Below are 23,456 nucleotides of genomic sequence, written 5' to 3'. Positions count from 1 at the left end.
AATTTGTTTTAATATGTTATATTTATTGCGCTATGCACTGTTGTAGAATTGCATGTTTATATGTACAGACTGAGCACTGCTGATCACAGATTTCCTAACAACTGGAAATTTGCGCATGCGCAGGACTTGTTCTACAGGGATGTACAGTAGTTGATTTACTGGCGGCTGCGAAGCTGACGTTGGAAGCCCGATCTGGGACTAAAGATAGACATTGAAATCTTGACAGTCGGCATCCCTGTGTAAGCAGGGCCCTGTAAGGTGTTAGCTGCGGGAGGGGGAGAGTTAGTTCTAGGGACCCCGGGGGAGATTAGGGTTAGACATCCCCGGGGAGGGTTAGGGTTAGGCTACGGAGAGGGGGGTTTAGGGTTAGGCACCCCCAGGGGTGGTTAGGTTTAGGGTGCAGGAAGGGTAGGGTTAGGGTTAGGCACCCCCAGGGGGAGGTTATGGTTAGGCACCACTGGGGGAGGATAGGGTTAGGCACCACTAAGGGAGGGTTAGGGGGGGAGAGGGGTAGTGTTAGGCTACTTACCGGCCCTGCCGGAATCTTTATCCAGATGCTGGGATTTCATACCGATTCCATTTTACACATGTGCAGAATGAGTTCTGCAAAATCGCACGCAGGTCCTCTTATGCCTCTGCCTGATTTATAAGCAGAGGCATTTGCACGCGGTGCATGGGTGGGGGATGGTCTGTGTGACTGGAAGCGGGTACGTGTCCACCGCATTTTCCGAGAGTAGCAAGGCCAGGATCTGCGTCCATGGGCACAGACTTCCTGAGCCCCACAGGCTGACAGGATCCACCAGGCTGTGGTAAGCATCAGCTACTGCAGCCTGACCAAAGGGGATGGGATCACAGATGCAGCATTTGCATTTTTGCAGGAAGGAATTACAAAGCCACTTGTGTGCGGCTTTGCAATTCCATCCTCTGATGAAGGCTTTGACATTTGGAAACAAATGGTATTGGAGACATTTTCCACATAGTAAGTGATGTGTTAATCATCCTGAACTAGTGTCCAAGCCAGTGGCTTAACTAGGGCAGGGCGAGCGGGGCACATGCCCTGGGTGCCGTGGCAGGCCCAGCAGAGGGGGGCGCCGCCGTCCAGGACATCGTACCCAGACCACCCCATGCACTCGGACAGGAAACTGAACGAGCAGGCAAGTGTGCCTGCTGGTGCTGCTGGGGATGACTGTAGGGGGAGCTGCAGCAGAAGAGTGCAGCCCCTCCCAGGCAGTCTTCTCATTCCATTTGTACAGACTGAGAGTTGCCGCCGGAGAAAATGGTGTGACTCTCTCTGCTTCAGACCAGCCAGGTCAGTATTAATTATTTTTGCTGGGGGGGAGTCGTACTTCCGCAGGGGGGGGTGGTAATGGGTCGGACTGCCATGGGGGGGAAGGTGGGGCCATGACTTTGAATTGATGTCAGCGATCCTTTTACTTGGCTGACTGCATTTGTGTGATAGGTGTGTGTGTGCATCTGTGTGCGTGTGTGTCAGTGTGTGTGTGTCATTGTGTATGTGTATCTGTGTCAGTGAGCGTGTGTGTATCTGTGTCAGTGTGTGTGTATTTCTGTGTCAGTTTGTGTCAGTGTTTGTGTGTGTATCTGTATCAGTGTGTGTGTGTAGCTGTGTCAGTGTGTGTGTGTCTGTATCAGTGTGTGTATCTGTCAGTGTGTGTATCTGTGTCAGTGTGTCTGTGTGTGTTTCTGTGTCAGTGTGTGTGTGTGTATCTGTGATGGTGTGCTGAGAGACAACAATGGGGAGGTGATGGTGAGGCTGAGAGATGACGCAGGGGGGAGGTGATGGTGTGCTGAGAGATGATGCAGGGGAGAGGTGATGGTGTGCTGAGAGATGAGGTAGGGTGGAGGTGATGGTGTGCTGAGAGATGATGCAGGGGGAGGTGATGGTGTGCTGAGAGATGATGCAGGGGGGAGGTGATGGTGTGCTGAGAGATGATGCAGGGGGGATGTGATGGTGTGCTGAGAGATGATGCAGGGGGGAGGTGATGGTGTGCTGAGAGATGATGCAGGGGGGAGGTGATGGTGTGCTGAGAGATGATGCAGGGGGAGGTGATGGTGTGCTTAGAGATGATGCAGGGGGGAGGTGATGGTGTGCTGAGAGATGATGCAGGGGGGAGGTGATGGTGTGCTGAGAGATGATGCAGGGGGGAGGTGATGGTGTGCTGAGAGATGATGCAGGGGGGAGGTGATGGTGTGCTGAGAGATGATGCAGGTGGAGAGGTGATGGTGTGCTGAGAGACAACCCAGTGGGAGGAGGTGATGGTGTCACTGAGATGATGCAGGGGGAGGTGATAGTGTGGCTGAAAGATGATGCAGGGAGGGAGGTGATGATGTGCTGAGAGATGACGCAGGGGGTACAGGGTGGTGTGGCTGAGAGATGTCACGGGGATGGAGGTGATGGTATGGCTGAGAGACGATGCAGGGAGGGAGGTGATGATGTGCTGAGAGATGACACAGGGGAAGGTGATGGTGTGCTGAGAGAGGATGCAGGGGGGTAGGGGATGGTGTGGCTTAGAGACAACACAGAGGGGGGAGGCGATAGTGTGGCTGAGAGATGATGCAGGGGGGAGGTGATGGTGTGCTGAGAGATGATGCAGGGGGGAGGTGATGGTGTGCTGAGAGATGATGCAGGGGGGAGGTGATGGTGTGCTGAGAGATGATGCAGGTGGAGAGGTGATGGTGTGCTGAGAGACAACCCAGTGGGAGGAGGTGATGGTGTTACTGAGATGATGCAGGGGGAGGTGATAGTGTGGCTGAGAGATGATGCAGGGAGCGAGGTGATGATGTGCTGAGAGATGACGCAGGGGGGTACAGGGTGGTGTGGCTGAGAGATGTCACGGGGATGGAGGTGATGGTATGGCTGAGAGACGATGCATGGAGGGAGGTGATGATGTGCTGAGAGATGACACAGGGGAAGGTGATGGTGTGCTGAGAGAGGATGCAGGGGGGTAGGGGATGGTGTGGCTTAGAGACAACACAGAGGGGGGAGGCGATAGTGTGGCTGAGAGATGATGCAGGGGGGAGGTGATGGTGTGCTGAGAGACGACACAAGGGAGAGATTGTGTGGCTTAGAGACGCAGGGGGAAGGAAGTTACACAGGAGGAAGGAGTCTGGCTGAACCGCTGTTGTATGATGATGACCTTGTTAATATTCCTACACAAACATGCATCTTCCGGACGATGTGCCCTACAGAACATGAATATTGAACACCGACTGAAGACGACGTCATCCCAGAGAAGAAACATCTCTTCAGAGGTCCCACATTGTGAGAAACCACCGTATAGGTAAGGTGCATATGGAATGGAAAAGAATGTTCCCAGAGTGACGTGAAATGGGTGGCACAGCCCATTTTCAGTGACCACGCCCATTTGGTATGTGACCACGCTCATTTGGTATGTGACCACGCCCAATTTTTGCCACGCACCTTAGGAGTGCACAAATTTTTTTTGGCGTGGGGGGCACCATTCTACCCTCGGATCAAAAAACCCTAGTTACGCCACTGGTCCAAGCCCTCTGTTTACAGCACTTTCTTTGAAATGTGCTCCAGAGGTCTCCTGTGTGTCTGTGCGCTTTTGGGGAAAACCTTTTGTTGATTTACTGTACATTTGTACAAGTTGAATGCTATTTCTATTGCTGCTTAAACTACATAGATGTTTGAAAGGATGAATGCAATTTACCCGTCCCTGTGAAATGTGATTTGTATTTACATCTAATAATGAATGCCAATCAGTTTGTGATTGAGGAAAGCCAACTGGATTTGGTTGGAGGTAATTTAGTTGGCTCCTTTGAAATGTAAGATATATTTATTTAAATTTTGTGAGATAGTTTGATTGGGTTTTTTTACCCCCTGTAGTATTCTGTGTTGAATTAAGATAAAAGATGAGCTTGCATGCACTGAAATATATAACTTCTGTGACATTAGGAAGAGTTGTATTGCTGTTAACATCTGTATGCTGCAGCCCCCCAAGCAATACTTGCAAAGGGGAAAGAGTCTTTTTGAAGACTATTTAAGCAATAAACATCTTGGGGCTTATGTAATAGGGTGCGAGCTGGCGCTGTTGCGGGAAATCATGCGAGTGTTCCCGTATTTTTAAAGCAGAAACCATTTTACAGACAAAACCAAGCTGGTTTTTGTATTTAACATTATTGCTGCTTCAAAAATCCGGGGTCACTTGCATGATTTCCCACTCTGTGAGCGCTGTCTGCTTCTGGCTCATAGGTACAAAAAGTGATTCATCTTATTGGCTTATGTACTAAAGGACGTATATTGAACATCATTCATTATCATCTGTTTTGTCATTTTGTTTTACTATAGACATTTTGCTATCACATAAAATTACCTTCATTGTTATTTGGGGGGTTGCCTAGTAATCCTTTCTCCTCTTTATTTCTTCTGTCTTCTGTAATACAGAGAGAGAATACAAAACATTGCATGGAATGCTAGCACACAGTTATAGGAACAAATCTTTTTTATTTCTCAGATCAAACATCTTGGCTAAGTGTCTCTGATGTTTTTATGTTTGTGATGTTACCAATATTTTAACGAGAGATGTGCGTGTCCAGTTCTCAGAGAACCGACAACAACCGAATTTATGGGTTCCGAGTCAAACCAAGTCCTGGTTCAGATCTCCTTGCGGTTCGGAACTCAGATTCAAGGAAACCAAACTCGGGTTTTGGAGTGTAGGCTAACAGGTCAAAATTATGTCATTTTTGTTGTTTTTTTTTAGAAAAAATTTGTAAAAAAAAAAAATACAGATCCAAAACCAAAACACGGGGGTTGGCGCAAATCTCAAATTTTTTTTAACCAATGAATATATTAAAAATAATAGTCAAGACGCTGCATATTGTAAGGAATATGTATAATGTATACTGTACATGGAGGTATCTCACACAGCTACTGAGTACACATGTGTCGTACTTACCTACATCTGTGAGACGCTTGAATTTTTAGGGAGTTCTGCTGACTCCCAAAAGAGTAGGACACCCTCCTGTAGCCCTCCTACTTCCCATTGATATGGGCAGGATGGCTGTCAGGATTCACAGGTGTTTTAGGGATTCTGTGTCGTCACACACCAGGGCCAACCCAAAGGCACAGAGTCTAACAGAGTACTGGTGCTCCCCAGGAATTCCCATAAGGGCATTTGTTCTTAGCTGCAGTATCCCTGCAGGTCGCGGCCCTCTGGGCAGAAACCAGTAGTAATTAGCAGGGGACCACTCACAGGATGATACAAGTCAGCAGTAAATAGATGCTAGTGAGAATGCAGTGAGCAGGATTATCACAATGGTGGCAATGGAACACAGAACCTCTGAGCCTAATGCTATAATCCCTGAGATGTCAAGATGGCAGCCAGAAAACAACAGTGTACACAGGGCCAGTGTTAGACTTCTAGGCACCCTAGGCAAAACACCTGCACGCGCCCCCAACCCGTACTCATTTAGCCCCTCAGGTGAAAATGACTTTGCACAGGTGGAGTGGCAGATGAGTTTTGTGTTAAAACATTTTTTTTATATATAATATTATATATAAAATATATATAAAACGCAAAACTTATCCGCCACTCCACCTGTGCAAAGTAATTTTCACCTGAGGGGCTAAATGAGTACGGAGAGGGGGGCGCAGGCAGAAGTATGTGTATGTATATATATATATATATATATATATATACACACACACACACACACACACACACACACAGTATCAGGGGGGTAACTAGAACTTTTTGGGCCCCATAGCAACATTTTTAAGGCCCCCCCTAACTTAGGTCTTACACTGTACCCACAGTAGTAGTTCCCCTAAAACACTAAATGCCCACTTGTAATGGTGCCCCTTATGCAATGCCCACTGTAATGGTGCCCCTTACGCAGTGCCCCCAGCAGTAATAATACCCCTAAAAGTAATGCCCTCTTTAGTAGTGCCCCCAGTAGTAATGTCCCCTGTAGTGCCCAATGTAGTAAGGCCCCTGTAGTGCTCCCAATAGTAAGGCCCTGTAATGCCCCCTGTAGTGCCCCCAGTAGTGCAGCCCCAGGAGTGCCCCCAATAGTAAGGCCCCTGTAGTGCCCCCAGTAGTGTGGCCCCTGTAATGCCCCTTGTAGTGCCCCCAGTAATGCGGCACCTGTAATGCCCCCTGTAGTGCCCCCAGTAGTGCGGCCCCAGTAGTGCCCCCAATAGTAAGGCCCCTGTAGTGCGGCCCCTGTAATGCCCCCAGTAATGCGGCCTCTGTAATAAGCCCCCACCTGCGCGCACACACACACGCATACATACATACACACACAGAAAAAAAACCAACACTTACCTTAAACCCAGTTCCAGTGCCCACTGCCGTCCGTCCCCGGCACCTGCTCCTCGGAACTATGGGAGTGACGTCACATGACGTCACTCCCATAGTACACTGCGGGACCCGGAAGATGGAGCTCACTCCGTCCTCCGCCTGGTGCCTGGGAGGGGGGTAGCAAGGAGCCGGGTACTGCGGGGGGGGGGGAGAATGTAGAGAAGGAGCCTGGTGCCCGCTGGCAACACAATCTCAGCGGGCACCCGGCAAATGGGGGGGTGATCGGAGTTTTAAAACTGTTTAGCTATTTTTTTTTTTTTCAAATCGAGATCCAAAACCAAAACACTTGTTGGATTTGCAAAACCAAATCCAGATCCAAAACCTTGAATGAGATACAGATCCAAAATGAAAACCAAAACATGGGGGTCGCGCACATTTCTAGTCCTCATACATCTAGCGTTCATACTCCATATAGCACGGCAGGCTTGCTGTGTTTTATACGCTTTCACCTGAACACAGCATAATGTATTTAGTCACATCATGGCGTACTCAGTCCCAGCATAATGCATTGAGATACCGGAGAGTCGCTTTTCCTAAACTGAACTGCGAATGCGTCAAACAGCACTACTGTACTGTACTGTATGTTTTAATAAATAAATGTACTCTACTATAGTGATCTGTGCAGGCTTTGGTGTGTAAAGCAGTAAATAAATGATTCATGTAAAAAAATGTGCAGTGTCCGGCCCACCACAAAATATTAACCAGCCCGCACCTTTCAGCCTGTTCTGGTACTGAAAAACCAGTGCTGGGGGTCCCCCTATTTCTCCAGTAACCAGCACCAAGCTGAACCAGCCGGGGGGGCTTACGCTATAGCAGGGAGGCACACAGGTCCCCCTGCCATACCGTAAACCAGCCTCAAACTGGTCAGACATGGTCTGGAATTACTTGGACAGTCAGAACTCCAGAAAATGGGGTCCCTTCTCTTGAGGAACCCCCAGGTCTGGGCTGAAGGCCCGGGGCTATTCCCCACACCCATGGTGGCAGTGGGTGCGAAGTGAATGGTGTAAAAAATGGAAAATAATATTGTTCTTCACAGTGGGACAACAGGTCCCAGCAAGCCTGTCCCAGCATGCCAAATCTTGTGTAACAATAAGTGCCAGCATGCCTGGATGTTAAGGACTTGCTGGCACCTGTAGTCTGCGTTTAAAGGAAATACTAAAATAATAACAGTGCACACGCACTGAAGGGGGAAGTCCTTTATTAAAAGAAAATAAAAATCATACTCACCAAACCCATTAGATCGGCTCCTTTTTGCTCCACGTAAAAGTCCATTGGTCTTAAGAAAACAAAAACCTCGCGCCGAAATGGACAGTACCGTACACTCAGGGCCTAATTCAGACCCACTCGCGAGCGCTCGCCAGCGGGTCGATGTTGGCCAAGTGCGCAGTCCGGCTCTTGCAGTGGGTGCTGCAGCAGTTAATGAGAGTCTATCTGACTCTCATTGGCTGCTGTTTAACACACGCATCGCCGCCAGCGCTGGTGGCGATGCGTGTGTTATGCACAGCCTGAGCCCGCCTCCTAGCGCTATTGGGCAAGCGCTCAGGGGGAGGGAGCGGGCTCAGGTGTGCAGCACAGGACCGGCGCTGGAAGCCTAGCGCCGGTCCTGTGTAAATGTGTAGCGCTGACCGCACTCACTGCGGTCGGCGCTACACTGGCTAAGTAGGGCGGGCGGGCCGATACCGTGGCCGGCGGCTCCCCCCTGCGCCGCCGGTCCAACGGCGCCCAGGGCACGCACCCTGCCTGACCCCCCCTAGTTCCGCCACTGCTCTCCACCATGGGGACCGACAGGGACCCAAACTACTCTATTAAGCATCCCTGTCCAACTGCAACCCCTCTGTGAAGCTTTCATCCAAATATATCCAGTGGAAGGCTCAGAACAGGTTCCCTGGTCAAAGTTCTGCCCAGCATACACCAACGGGAGGTCCGATAGGGACCTCAACTCCTTGGTATGTCTTTTGAGATCCAATGTTACTACTTTGTGAAGCTTTTGTCCAAATCCATCCAGTGAAAGGCTTAGAACAGGTTCCCTGGGTCAAAGTTCTGCCCAGTGTACACCAACGGGAGGTCCAACAGGAACCCAACCCCTTAGTATGTCTTCTGGGATCCAATGATACCACTCTGTGAAGTTTTCATCCAAATTATGTGAAGTCATCCAGATCCATCCAGTGTAAGGCCCAGAACATGCTCCCTGGGTAAAATTTCTGCCCAGTATCCAAGGGTCAAAGTTTTGCCCAGTCCGACTGGGACCCTAACCCCCCTAAAACCTTGTCAGGATCCAACTGGACCACCTCGCGTTGGTTTCATCCCAATCGCTGCAGGAGTGTCCGAATGGATAGCAGGACAGACAGACAAAAAAACAGACCAATGAATTTTATATATACTGTAAAATAAAACATTGTGGGTAAGTTAGTGATAGATATTTGTTCATATAGCGTTTGTCCTATAATAATGGGTTAGTGAAAATATGTATGTAAGATATTTGTGGTGCAAGGGTGAGTGGGTACTGACGCCGGAATTTCATGTACAAATTGCTGCCCGTGGCGGAGCTCTCAGTTGCGTCTCTCCCCATATGGCGTAAGAAGCACTGGGTGACACATACAGTATGTAACAGACAAAGCACATCATGTATCATACCCCAATAATGAATGAGTGTATTAGTTATTATTAGCTATTATGAATTTGCCTTACTGTTAATTACTTCTTCAGACATGAAAGCAGAGACAGCACTTACCGTGTTTCATGCGCCGTACACTGCGACGTATTAAAGTGATTACCGCTCCAATGGTCACAAGCGCAGCTACGGCAACCGCAGTACATATCAGGGCAGCAGATGTCAGTGAGTATTTTTCCTTTACATCCACTGAAATAAATAAGATAAATATAAACGTATTACTATATATTATGTACATGGGAGAGCTATTTTGTAACCATTCTGAATATTATCTCTCTAACATACATATATAGTACTGTATGAAGATATATATATATATATATATATATATTATATATACTGTATATATATATATATATATATATATATATATTTATATTTGTCAAGCTGTGATGAAAGGCGCCTACTAAGTGTATTATTTTAGTGAACAAGTTAAATAGTATATAAATATAAAGCCGTTCTCATGGAATACATAAGACTTACCGCCGGACGCAAGTCCGGCAGTTCAAATCCCGACAGCGGCAGGCCGACACGGCTGAAAATACCGATCGTCCCCAGGTAAGTATGAACTAACTAAATTAACCTAACCCCCATAACCCTAACCCTCCTCAGGGGTGCCTAACCCTAATCCCCCCTCTAAGTGCCTAAACCTAACCCCCCCTTCCCGCAGCCTAACCCTAAGTCCCCCGGGGAGGTGCCTAAACCTAAGTCCCCCCCCCGGGGGTGCCTAACCCTAACCCTCCCTCCCCCTAGCCCTGCCCCTAACCCCCCCCCGCGGCTGTATGGAGCGGCACCCGGCATCACTTCGATCGGGATGCCGGGCGCCGGTCTCCCGGCGTCGGTAAAATGAGCGGCGTCTACATCTAGACGCCGTTCATTTTACCCTCGCCGGGATATGACAGTCGGGAAGCCGGCTGTCGGTATGATGTCAGCCGGCTTCTCGATTGCATACCGTTCTCATCTCATCCCAGAGCTATTGCATACTTGCACATCAGTTGTTCCTGTGTATCGGTACATCAGTTAGCAGACTTGTAAGGAAACATCTTAAAGTGCATCCATGGTGATGCAGATTTAAAAAAAAACAAAAAACAGAGCTTATCTGTGTCCCAGAACAAAATGTCTTTAGCAGTTACCTGCAAGGATTAAAAGCATCCAAGTCCTCAACGCGTTTTGTCCCCATTACTGTATAGGCTTTTCCTGCTTTAATTACCTACTGTAAGATACATGCACTGTGATCAGCCAACCACTCACCAAATTATATTGTCTGTGCGGAACCCCGTGTTTTGGTTTTGGTTTTGGATCTGGAGTTATCTTCGAGTTTTGGTTTCAGATAAAAATCAATTTAAAAATCAAAATCAATAAAAACACATAAATTGTCTGAATCCAAACCTTAAATTCGGTTTTTCAATCCAAGTTCCGAACCTGTAACAGATCCGAACCGGGACTCAGTTTGAACCGGGTCACAAAAGTGAACCCGAACCTTGACCCGCTTCTACTCGGAACCCTTAAATTCGAGTGTTTTCGGATTTCAGAAATCTGGACCCGCACATCTCTATAGTATATACTGTACACATTAAAGTACAACTGTGTCAGAGGCATGGCTGGGTGTAATCACCCTTCCCGGATAGGGAGCTAAAGATGTTTTTATGCTTTAGAGAGTGGATGTTAGGGGACTTTTCAGCCACTGAATACTGCCATATAGTCTCAGAGGCTACTGCTCAGCTGGCTGTGTATATGCATCCATAAGATAAACTGTAAGACAATGCACAGAAATAGTATTATTAAACCTATATGATGAGCAGGGAACCACCAGGTTTATGTTACTGCACATCAGATGCACTGACACAAATCGGGTAACACAGGAAACATTTATTCTGAAAGCACAGACACATTTACTATTGGGTTTGACTGGAATATAAATCCTCTATAATACAGTTGGTGGAGGCGTAACTACAGTGGGTTCAAGGGGACCAATTGCTATGGGGCCTGGACTGCCTCTGGGTCTGCCTCCCATACTCCCAGCTCCCGTTTAAAAGGAGGGTGCACTGGGAACATGTGCCCCGGGCCTCACTCTCTTAAGCTGCCCATCCACTAGGCGATCAAACCTAGCGATTGAGTGATAATGAACGTCGTAATCGCTTGATAATCGCCCGCAAATCGTGCAGTTTAACGTCTAATACGACCAGCAATGCGCGTGCACGCTGGTCGTATTGGACATCGATCATCGGGCAAACAAGCTGGTCAACCTGACGATAAAGTCAGGTTCAGCATGTTGCCAGATGAATGATGAGCCTGCGCTGAACGACTGCTCGTTCAGCGCAGGCACATCACAGACATAGGAACGACAGCACGAGTACAATGTCGTAATCGTGCTGTAGTTTCTATGTCGTGTAGTGGATGGGCAGCTTTAGAGTGTCACCTGCGCCTATCACTTGATTGATCCGAAGCAGCCGCCTGATAGCAGCCACGCTTCACGGTGATAGCAGCCATGCTTCACTGACTGACCTCAGTAGTGCTAAGCGTGGACAGACACGGCAAGCCAGTGAGTGGGGAGTGAAAGAAGCCTCCATTCAGTGCATAGGCTCATTACCGTGCAACCTTCAGGGAAGGAGCAGTTGGAGGTCAGCAGAAGTGATAAGAGGAGCGACACTGTGCAGCTGCCAACAGCCAGGAACACCAGGTAATATGGGGTAGGTGTTGCATTTGATCTTATAAGTACCATCAGAAATTGAAGACTCCTGTACAATGATATGTGAGAGAGATGCGCTGCATGTATATTGCATGTCATAGGCGAATGCATGGGGGGGTTCCGGTTGCCTGGAAACCCCTCATCCCATACCATGACCACAATAGAAATAGTAATATAATAGAATGTTACTAGTGCTGCTTGTTCTTCTCAGTATCACTAATGAAATAATTAGTACCACCTCTGAATCTTTTAACTAGAGATGAGCGGTTCGGATTCTGTGGAATCCGAACCGCTCCGAACATAGTGGATCCGAGTGTACCCGAACGCTGTTCGGGTGTTCCCCGCCTGACTCGGATCCCCGTTCGGGGCCGTACGGCGGCTGCCTGATGTCGGATTCTCGCTAGAGAATCCGACATCAGGGCTCCTATTGTGTAGGGCAGACCGCTGTGATAGCGGTCTCCCCTACACAGATACCAACACACAGCCGTCAGCGGCAGCTGTGTGTTTGTTACAGCAGCCAATGAGAGTCACACAGACTCTCATTGGCTGCTACACGGAGGGAGCCGGCTGGAGCTCACTCAGGAGCTCCGTCTTCCGTCTCCCTCCTCGGCGCGTGGATGCAGAGCGGACGGCGCGGGAGCGGGGATTCAGGTAAGTTTTTTTTTCTAATGTGTGTAAGGGCCAGGGGTGCTACTGGGGGGGCATACTACTGGGGGGGCCATTCTACTGGGGGGCCTGCTACTAGGGGGGCCATACTACTGGGGGGGCCTGCTACTGGGGGGCCATACTATTCAGGGGTCATACTACTGGGGGGGGCCTGCTACTGGGGGGCCTGCTACTGGGGGGGCATACTACTGGGGGCCTGCTACTTGGGGGGGCATACTACTGGGGGGGCCTGCTACTGGGGGGCCTGCTACTGGGGGGGCATACTACTGGGGGCCTGCTACTTGGGGGGGCATACTACTGGGGGGAGCTGCTACTGGGGGGCATAATACTGGGGGCCTGCTACTGGGGGGGCCTGCTACTGGGGGGCCTCTACTGGGGGCCATACTCCTGGGGGCCATACTACTGTGGGGGCCATACTACTTGGGGGACCATACTACTGGGGGGCCATACTACTGGGGGGCCATACTACTGGGGGGCATACTACTGTGGGCATTGTGTAAAAGGGGCACTACTGTGGGCATCGTGTAAAAGGGGCACTACTGTGTGTCGTAACATAAATAAGAGACACTACTTTATGGTGTAATGTGAATCAAGCCCTTTGTGCGGTGTAATGTGAATAAGATTGTGCACTGTGACTCCTTGGGCCGTAGCCCACTATGTAACAAGTACTGTGACTCTGCTGGCTGTACCCCACTGGGTGGGTGCACTACTTTTCATTTCTGCCACTGCTGTGTGGCAATGTGTCATAGATGTGCTTTATACTGTGGTGTCTGTGTCATTGTGCCGCTGCTCTGTCGCTTAGTAACCAGTCAGCTCACTGCAACCTTTGTCCAATAATGTTGAAAACAATATTATAAGCTGTGAGGTGGTCTAAATTGCCTGGAAATTAATGTTATTGAGGTTAATAATACTCTAAGAGGAAAAAAAAGACCAATTTATGTGATTTTAGCTTTTTTTGTAAATTTTTGTAAAAAAATCCAAATCCAAATCCAAAGCCAGTCACCGCAGTTTGACAAATCCAGATCCAAATCCAAAGCCGGACGACGAATTAGAACCAAATCCAAATCCGGCAAAAATGGTCCGGCACACAAAGTGAGAATAAACGAGCACATTAACAACATAAGGAAATCCTTTATCGGACATAGTGTGTCAGATCATTTTAGGAATATCCATAACAGTAAACCAGACGGCCTCAAGTTCATAGGATTGGAACTAGTAGAACCTAATTGGAGAGGGGGGGACCATTCCAACAAGATTGACGACAAAGAAAGTCGTTGGATTATAACCAGATGGTCTCGATATAGACCCATAATATCAGGTCAGCATCCCTATATGTTCTCTGCATATCTGAGCAAATGTACCCATCTACCAGCTCTGATTATCCAGGTATATAGATTTAACACCCACTCACTATAGATCAATCCACACAATATGAGGAAATAGTACATTGGGGTGACTCCAAGACGGGAATCAATTAAGTCAAAAATATAAATCATTGTCTATAGGCTTAGAAATAGATCACACTGTAACTTATAGTTAACTACCAGTGCTGCTACAGTGCAGCAACCCATTAATCATGTATAATCATATCCATTATAATTTAATTTAACTTAAAGAATAATTGGAGAGCACAATCTAATGGATAAGTTCTTGCAGAACCCAAGGTTAATTAGGTTTATGTGCTTATTGTTCCATGCACATAAGCTCATTATAATACAGCAAGCATCACATGATTCAGTATTACACGATCCTGTATAGGAAAGAATGTCCAAAAACTCACCAAAAATGGCCGCCCGCATGTAGGAGACAAAGTCTCCGCTTTTACAAACAGCGGAGATCACAATAACTTAAGCGTTATAGCCATACCTAGGAACACCTCGCTATGCCAATTGGTGTCTGCGCACTGTCCACAGAGCATGCGCATGACACAGAACACATCATACTGTTAAGGGGGAAATCGTGCTCTAGCGGATGACGCAGAGGGCGCGAACACACTGAAAACCAGAAGTAACGGAGCGATTAACAAATGGACTCAATAAATAAAGGTATTTAAACCCTGCTTTTGGAAAGAACAGTTCACCTACCCTTGAAAAAGTCCCCACATGGGAAGAAACGCGTTGGGACATTACTGACTGATGTGCTTTTGATTTCATCCTTAGACCATATGCATTACATGTTCTGATTTCCTCCAGTGTAATGTTATTTTACTATCTGACACCGATTGTTGCCCAATTGGGCTAGGTGCAGATTAATAAATTTGATTTTTTATCCCCATTCCATATATCTAGTAGGGGTGTGCACCAGCCACTTTTCGTGTTTTGTGTTTTGGTTTTGGATCTGGATCTTTCTTCGTGTTTTGGATCTGGATTGGTTTTGCCAAAACCACCCTTCCGTGTTTTGGGTTCTGGGTTTTGTGTTTTGGATCTGTATTTTTTTTAAAAAAAAGCATAAAAACAGCTAAAATCACAGAATTTGTAGGTTTTTCTGCTCCTATGCTATTATTAACCTCAATAACCTTAATTTCCACTCATTTCCAGTCTATTCTGAACACCTCACACCTCACAATAGTGTTTTTATGTCCAAAAGGTTGCACCGAGGTAGCTGGATGACTATGCTAAGCGACACGAGTGGGCGGCACAAACACGTGACCCATCTAGGCGTGATACTGCAGTGGCAGACAGGATGGCAGTTTGAAAAACTAGGCCCCAAACTGTACATAATGCAAAGAAAAAAAGAGGTGCAAGATGGAATTGTCCTTGGGCCCTCCCACCCACCCTTATGTTGTATAAACAGGACATGCACACTTTAACAAACCAATCATTTCAGCGCCAGGGTCTGCCACACAACTGTGGCTGAAATGATTGGTTCGTTTGGGCCCCCACAAAACAAGCTGGCAATTAATCTGTCCCTGCACAAACTGGCTCTACGGAGGCAAGATGTCATGCTCATCCTCCTCATCCACCGATTCCTCACCCTCTTCAGTGTGTACATCCTCATCCTCACAGAGTATTAATTCGTCCCCGCTGGAACCACAGGTCCCTCTGTACGTTCTGGAGGCTGGTCTCCCTGGAAGAGTTGATAATTCATTTTATGAACATCATCTTCTCCACATTTTGTGGAAGCAACCTCCTACGCCTTTCGCTGGAGGGGGGGCAACTCAGGTAAAATAGAGCCAGTTTGTACAGGGACCTCCAAATTGCTTCTTTTTCCTGCCAGTACAGGTACGGACTGCCTGACATGCCTACTTGGATGCTGTCACCGATGTAATCCTTTAACAGACAGAAGCACGCTTGTCGCTGCTGCTTTGAGGATGCAAGTGCGGCTACAGCCCACACAATTCACAAAGACAGAAAAAAAAAGAACAATATTTTTATTGTTTGTGTAGCACACTTTGAGGGTGTCACCACCCTTTAACAGACAGACGCACGCTTGTCGCTGCTGCTTTGAGGACAGTATCATATGCAGTGACAGCAGACTTGTCAGAAATTGTTGGCACGTCCTTCAGTCCGGACCAGATGTCCAAACCAGCCCTTGACTTATGACACAGGCGCACGCTTGGCGCTGCTACTATGTTGATGCACGTGCGGCTGCATCGCACACAAGTCACAAACACATTAAAAAATAGTTTTTTATTTTTTGGAGCACTTTGAGGGTTACACCACCCTTTAACAGACAGACGCACGCTTGTCGCTGCTGCTTTGAGGATGCAAGTGCGGCTACAGCCCACACAATTCACAAAGACAGAAAAAAAAAGAACAATATTTTTATTGTTTGTGTAGCACACTTTGAGGGTGTCACCACCCTTTAACAGACAGACGCACGCTTGTCGCTGCTGCTTTGAGGATGCAAGTGCGGCTACAGCCCACACAATTCACAAAGACAGAAAAAAGATGAAGAATATTTTTATTGTTTGTGTAGCACACTTTGAGGGTGTCACCACCCTTTAACAGACAGACGCACGCTTGTCGCTGCTGCTTTGAGGATGCAGGTGGAATCTAGACGGGATTTTGAACCGGGGATACACTACCTCCATCAATTGTCTAAATCCCACTGCACTAATGGCGGATACCGGACACACGTCTAACACCAACATAGCAGTCAAGGCCTCAGTTATACGTTTTGCTTCAGGATGACTGCTGTCGTACTTCATCCTCATCGCTAGGGACTGTTGGAGGGTCAATTGTTTAGTAAAAGTAGTGATGTTCCTACTTCCTCTCTGGGATGATGAACAACTCCCAGCAGCAGCAATAGCACTAGGAGGAAGTGGTTCTTGATCTTTCCCTATTTTATTTTTATCGGAGAAAGTTTGGTCCTCCATTTATGTTATATTGATATATACGTGCAGCTAAAGCGCACACAAACACAGAAAATATTTTTTTATTTTTGCTGGAGAGTAGTGCACTTTGTGGGTTACACCACCCTTTAAGAAATGAGCCAGCCGGCTCTTTACTTATGGGACACAGGCGCACGCTTGGCGCTGCTCCTTTGTTGATGCACGTGCAGCCACAGTGCACACAAGTCACAAACACAGAAAATATATATTTTTTTGGTTTGGAGTGTACTTGGGGGTTACAGCACCCTTTAACGGTCAAGCCAGCCGGCCCTTTACTTATGACACAGGCGCACGCTTGGCACTACTTTGTTGATGCACGTGCGGCTACTGCGCACACAATTCACAAACACAGAAAATAATAATTTTTTTGGTTTGGACTGGAGTGTACTTTGGGGGTTACAGCACCCTTTAATGGTCAAGCCAGCCGGCCCTTTACTTATGACACAGGCGCACGCTTGGCACTACTTTGTTGATGCACGTGCGGCTACTGCGCACACAATTCACAAACACAGAAAATATATATTTTTTTGGTTTGGACTGGAGTGTACTTTGGGGGTTACAGCACCCTTTAACGGTCAAGCCAGCCGGCCCTTTACTTATGACACAGGCGCACGCTTGGCACTACTTTGTTGATGCACGTGCGGCAACTGCGCACACAATTCACAAACACAGAAAATATATATTTTTTTGGTTTGGACTGGAGTGCACTTTGGGGGTTACAGCACCCTTTAATGGTCAAGCCAGCCGGCCCTTTACTTATGACACAGGCGCACGCTTGGCACTACTTTGTTGATGCACGTGCGGCTACTGCGCACACAATTCACAAACACAGAAAATAATTTTTTTTTTGGTTTGGACTGGAGTGTACTTTGGGGGTTACAGCACCCTTTAATGGTCAAGCCAGCCGGCCCTTTACTTATGACACAGGCGCACGCTTGGCACTACTTTGGTGATGCACGTGCGACTACTGCGCACACAATTCACAAACACAGAAAATATATATTTTTTTAGTTTGGACTGGAGTGTACTTTGGGGGTTACAGCACCCTTTAACGGTCAAGCCAGCCGGCCCTTTACTTATGACACAGGCGCACGCTTGGCACTACTTTGTTGATGCACGTGCGGCTACTGCGCACACAATTCACAAACACAGAAAATATATATATTTTTGGTTTGGACTGGAGTGTACTTTGGGGGTTACAGCACCCTTTAACGGTCAAGCCAGCCGGCCCTTTACTTATGACACAGGCGCACGCTTGGGACTACTTTGTTGATGCACGTGCGGCTACTGCGCACACAATTCACAAACACAGAAAATATTATTTTTTTTGGTTTGGCCTGGAGTGTACTTTGGGGGTTACAGCACCCTTTAACGGTCAAGCCAGCCGGCCCTTTACTTATGACACAGGCGCACGCTTGGCACTACTTTGTTGATGCACGTGCGGCTACTGCGCACACAATTCACAAACACAGAAAATATATTATTTTTTTAGCACTTGGGGGGAGCACCCCTGATGGACAGAGCACCCCCTGGACAACACTACAGCACCCCTTTAGGACTGGGACACTGCACAGGACTTTGGAGTGGACACAGCCCCTATGGAGAACTGACTGCACAACACAGTCCAGCCAGCCCCTATGGACTTTGAAGTAGTGGACAACAGCAGCACTACACTACACTACACTACACAGCCCAGCCAGCCCTAACTCCCACCCTCCCTCTTCACTGTCCACAGCCGAGTGAGAAAATGTCGCCGACGCGGGTACCTTATATAGGATCCAAAACCCGCGAGACTCGGAAGGCAGGATGATGACGTTTTGCCTCGATTTCAGATCCGAGTCAGGCGGGAAAGTCGAGCCTGACTCGGATCGGACTCGGATCGGGGGGGCTCGGGGGTTTCGGATTTCAGAAATCCGAACCCGCTCACCCCTAATATCTAGTGTTCTGTCCATACACATTGGCTAGCAACCATTTGTCCTTTACACCCATCACTTTCTTACTATGCGTAAGGAGGTACATTTGGTGGACCAGCAGGAGTACGTCGGGACCCAGGTAAGTCCCTACATTCACTTACCTCTGCAACATAGTGCCCACCAGCACCTGATACTGCGTTTGTGTTTTTTGTGAATTCCTGAGGTGGAGTGGCTGTTATCCAGGACAGAGACCAATTGGAGAGGGGAGGTTACACCTACCGCATACACGCCAACTATTTTTCAAGAACTTCAAAACAACTATTACAATAACTTTACAATAACTTTGTATATACACAGATGAAAATTCTGCCCAAAGTTTTTGCCCACCAGGATTGCTGTTTTTAAGAACTACCATCCTACAGCTTCCATGAGGTGGATTACACCAGGACATTCCAAGTAAAGTCTTGAATTTGGGGAGCCCTCAAATCAAACATAGACATTGCTAACATCTACAATCCACTCACGGATTGCAACAGATATATCCCATAAACACCCTGAAGTTTAATAACAACACATGACGTAATAAGCACCTCAGAGCGCAGACACCATATCGTACTATTATTAATCTATTAAAGAAGGTGGGGTTACCTTCCTGGTGCTCAGCTGCTAGAGGTACTACTCTATAGCGCGAAACCTATAACTATTTTTAACATGTGTCAGCCAGTAATAAATACACCTGTGCACCAACTAGAAGATCTGGAAAACATGCATTGTTAGGGGTGCACTGCTATAGGGTTAATTATTAATACTGTATAATAATACACTAAACCAGTGCATAAGGAGACCATATATGTACATATATGCCCAGGGCAGTGCTAGGTTCTTCTGCCGCTCCCCCAGACTCCCGGACTTGCAACCATGCTTTGGAATGGGGCCCACATCTGACATAAAAACATTCAGGGTTAATGGGTTACTGTGACCCCTGGTCCTGTATATGCTGGAATTATGACACACACTACACTTTGTATGATGCATGTTATAGCTGGTTAAGTGCTGTTTATGCCCTCTTCATGGGCTGGCCACACTCACTTGGAAATCCGCCTCTAGAGATCCTGCATTTGCCACTGTATGTATACTACAATGCAAAATCGCTGATTTTTATCCACAAGCCAACAAGTCCACTGCTGCATGAATATGATTAGTAAACATTAAACAACATGTACATTTACAGATTAGTAGAAATAACTAATGGAGCATTGGGAATTATCATTCGGCTGCCCTTTACATATTGAATTGATATCCTGGCTAGAACAAATAGCACAAAACTAATGATTACATCTGTAACATCTTAGATACAAGTAGGGATGGACATCGGAAGCCTGGCAAGGAATGGTTACTGGGCTTCTGACATCAAATCCAGTGATGCAGTGGCTAATAGTCATCGCATCTCAACCATCATATGCTATAACCGTCTATGGTTATATTGTGCACGTGCGCAGCAGCAGCCAGAGCTTCGCGCATGCGCCCATTAGCTGAGCTACGGACACCACTTACGGGTGTCCGCAACTGCATAAAAGCAGCCAGCCATCAGATGGGCATCAGAAAGCTGCATCCGATGGCTGGCAACCATCAAATACCTGTGATGGAAAAAGTACAGCACTTCCATTGAATTGGGAGCATCGATGGTTGCTAACCATCGTCTTCGGATGTCCTTTCCTAGATAAAAGTGCAATTCCACCTCCTAATATTATAGAGTGACAAATGGTCCCTGCGAGCACATGCTGTTACAGCCCGTTTCATGGAAAGTGTGGTCCATCTACAGACAGATAAACCCGTTTGCAGGAGCGTTTTCCATCAGTGTAAGTCTGACCTGGTGCAGGCGCAGTCATTGATTTCTCTCTGTCACACATTTGCCATCATCCACTGTCCCACTTCTGTCAGACTTAGAATTAGGCCTATAGAGGCGATTCAACAAATGAGAGAAAAAAGTGTCCACAAGCGCGTCAATGACAGAGCAGCCATGCCGGCAGGAAAGTGGTAACTGGTGACATCAGCGTTTCTACATCAGCGCATAAATAACTCTGGCTGAGATAACTAACACTTATCTCAGTGAAGATAGATCTCTTAGATATTTTCTGGAGCCCATAATCTAATTTAATCCAAACACGAGAACAGTTATTAACAAACTATTTTTATTTATTAATATTAGTATCCTATAATATGCATCCTATTCTTATAATAGCATGTATTTAACTTTAACCTTATTTCTCTGCAACAACTGTGTAACTATTTTAATTGATCCAGCCGTTATTAAGTGATCTGAACCAGGTGTAATTAGATGTGCAGGTCGGTTTTACTGAAAAACAAACACACCCGAGACAGGTTCCAAGCCTGGCAGATCAGCACAGACAAAAAAAAAACATGAATTGCCCAGCATAGAATGCTGGGATCAGGCAAACTAAATAGGCAGGTGTCAGGTGTTGTCCATACTGGTAATTCAGATATTAATAACCTGACACCTAGACGCAGAACAGAGTCTAGAGAGTAGAACCTCTAGTATGGACCAGTACTGCAGCTCACATAATAGGTGGCCTGGTGACCCTTAGTGGTGGGGAAATATACTGCCAGGAGCATAGCAATAAAGAAGTTCTAACAGCTGGTAAGTAACCATTGAGCCACCAGGGACGATATGTCAACATTTTATCATGTCAAAATTTCATCAGTATTGACATGAGCATGTCGACATTGACATTATGAAATTTAATATAATTTAATCATACCACACCCCATGATTGTTGATGTGTCTATTACTAGGATGGAGAGTGATGCTGGGACCAAAAGAACTTCCGCCACTGGCATGGTGCACTAGTTACAACTTGAAAACTAAGGAATGGGGGCATTGGACAGAGAAAAAACAGGTAAATATTTGCCCTTATCTTTTATATATAAAGTTTTCTAGTTCCCAATACTGTTCCTCTACAATCAAACAAAAGCTGAATTACCTTCAATGTCCAGTTGGATATCCTGCTCTAGCTTCAATGGGCTGTAGGTCACAGAACATGTGTAGACTCCACCATCGGATACAGATATGTCCGATATAGACAGATCAGCGGTTCCATGTAACGCTGCTTCTGTGTCCAATGAATATCTGGGATCAGTTTGTGTAACAATATCATCATAGGTCAGGATGGGATTTCTGTCTTTGTACCAGCATACTGCAAAAATTCTAGGACTCACAGGAGGTTTCTCCATGTTGTACTTGCAGGGAATCTGAGCATTGAATCCCACCCGGGCTTTATGTGCAGGGGGGACAATCAACTCCAGAGCGCCCCCTGCAGATAGAGAAACGTGTACAATAAGTAAATTAAGACTCATTAAACAGTTTCACCAACAATTAAAGGGGAAATGCTGCTTTGATCATTGAAGTGATGAGATCACTAAGGACTGATAATGGGTAATCCTGTAACTACATGGAAGCAAAAGCTGTAAAATAATTATTTTCAGGAATATCTAAAATATTAATAATAAAACAGTTTTAGAAACAGATAGGAAGTTATAAAGCTCCCAAGCAATGTACTATCCACTTTTATTTTGCCTTTTATTTCAACTATATAATAATTAATTTCTATTGCAGTGGGAGCAATATTCTTTACTACAAATGTGAAAAAAAGTATTGTCTTGTTTGTGGTGCACATATAAAATTTAACATTAATTGATTTATACTATAAGTGCCATTATAACAGTACATTAAACTCCAGTGAAATAACAACATAAAAAAATAAAGGTGTATAATGAATGGGAAAGGCTGCTGTGTACTATGAAAAAAAGCTCCTTTATACAGTATATCTTTGGCAAACACGAGAGTCTAAAGGCACACATCCACTAGACAACAGGCAAAAGACTGCACGATTACGACATTGTAATCGTTCAGTCATTTGTCTGTCTGTGATGTGCCTACTGTACACTGAACGAGCAGTCGTACAGTGGAGGCACATCAATCATCTGCAAATATGATGAACTAGACGATATGGTCAGGTTGTACAACATATTTGTACGATGATAGATGTCTAAACGATTATGAAACGATTATCGAATGATAACGATATCGTTATCATTCAATCGCTCAATTTAATCGTCTAGTGGATGTGTGCCTTTAGATCATATATCTCGAAGAAGGTAATTTTGTTTGAAATCATTTTATATCAAAATGGGCTTCTGTAGTTGACCAAAACCACCTATGGTCATATATATGTACTTACAGTAAAACGGAAAAGTATTTCACTTTTAGGACTAGTAAGCATATAATAGATAATATATTGGATTAAACAGTATCAACACGGATGTTCTCAGGAGTTTATCCAAAGAAATTTTATTATTATTATTATTATTATCATCATCAACCTTTATTTCTATGGTGCCACAAGGGTTCCGCAGCTCCTAACAAAGTACATAAACAATTGAGCAGAACAAGAGAACAATGACTTACAGTATAAGACAATGTAGGACAAGTATATTGCTGCACCATCTGTTATAACCCGCAAATAAGTAGTACGATGGCAGAAGTCAAGGGTTAGGTGCTGAAAGTAATAGTAAGAGAAGGAAAAGCACATGGGGAAGAGGGCCCTGCTCATGAGAGCTTACATTCTAAGGATAGGGGTAACCAGGGGTGACACCGATGGGGTAAATAGTGAGCATGGGACAGCATGTTAAGGTGGTAAAGATTAGATTAAGGCCATAACTTCATGTCAGGATAAAGGGGAAAAAATAAGTCAGAGTTGGTAAGATGGATGGGGAGGGATAGGAAGGCAAAGGAGGGGGTTAGGTGTCGAGGGACTGGTGG

At 46.2% G+C, this 23,456-nt stretch overlaps 1 protein-coding gene across 1 annotated transcript in view; it reads right to left on the bottom strand.

Annotated features, from left to right (window-relative positions):
* Window positions 1-23,456, bottom strand: part of LOC148506372 (uncharacterized) — a 136,123-nt gene that overhangs the window by 4,366 nt on the left and 108,301 nt on the right. Inside the window, exons 2-4 of the mRNA XM_088446873.1 lie at window positions 21,619-21,948; window positions 9,076-9,204; window positions 4,356-4,415 (exon numbers count right to left, since the gene is read on the bottom strand). Of these exons, the coding sequence (XP_088302999.1) occupies window positions 4,356-4,415; window positions 9,076-9,204; window positions 21,619-21,948 (519 nt within the window). The remainder of the gene's footprint in view (window positions 1-4,355; window positions 4,416-9,075; window positions 9,205-21,618; window positions 21,949-23,456) is intronic.

The sequence above is a fragment of the Taudactylus pleione genome, unplaced genomic scaffold (assembly GCF_031769625.1).
Source record: "Taudactylus pleione unplaced genomic scaffold, aTauple2 ptg000407l, whole genome shotgun sequence".
NCBI lineage: Eukaryota > Metazoa > Chordata > Amphibia > Anura > Myobatrachidae > Taudactylus > Taudactylus pleione.
This window is presented reverse-complemented; position numbering and strand designations above follow the sequence as displayed.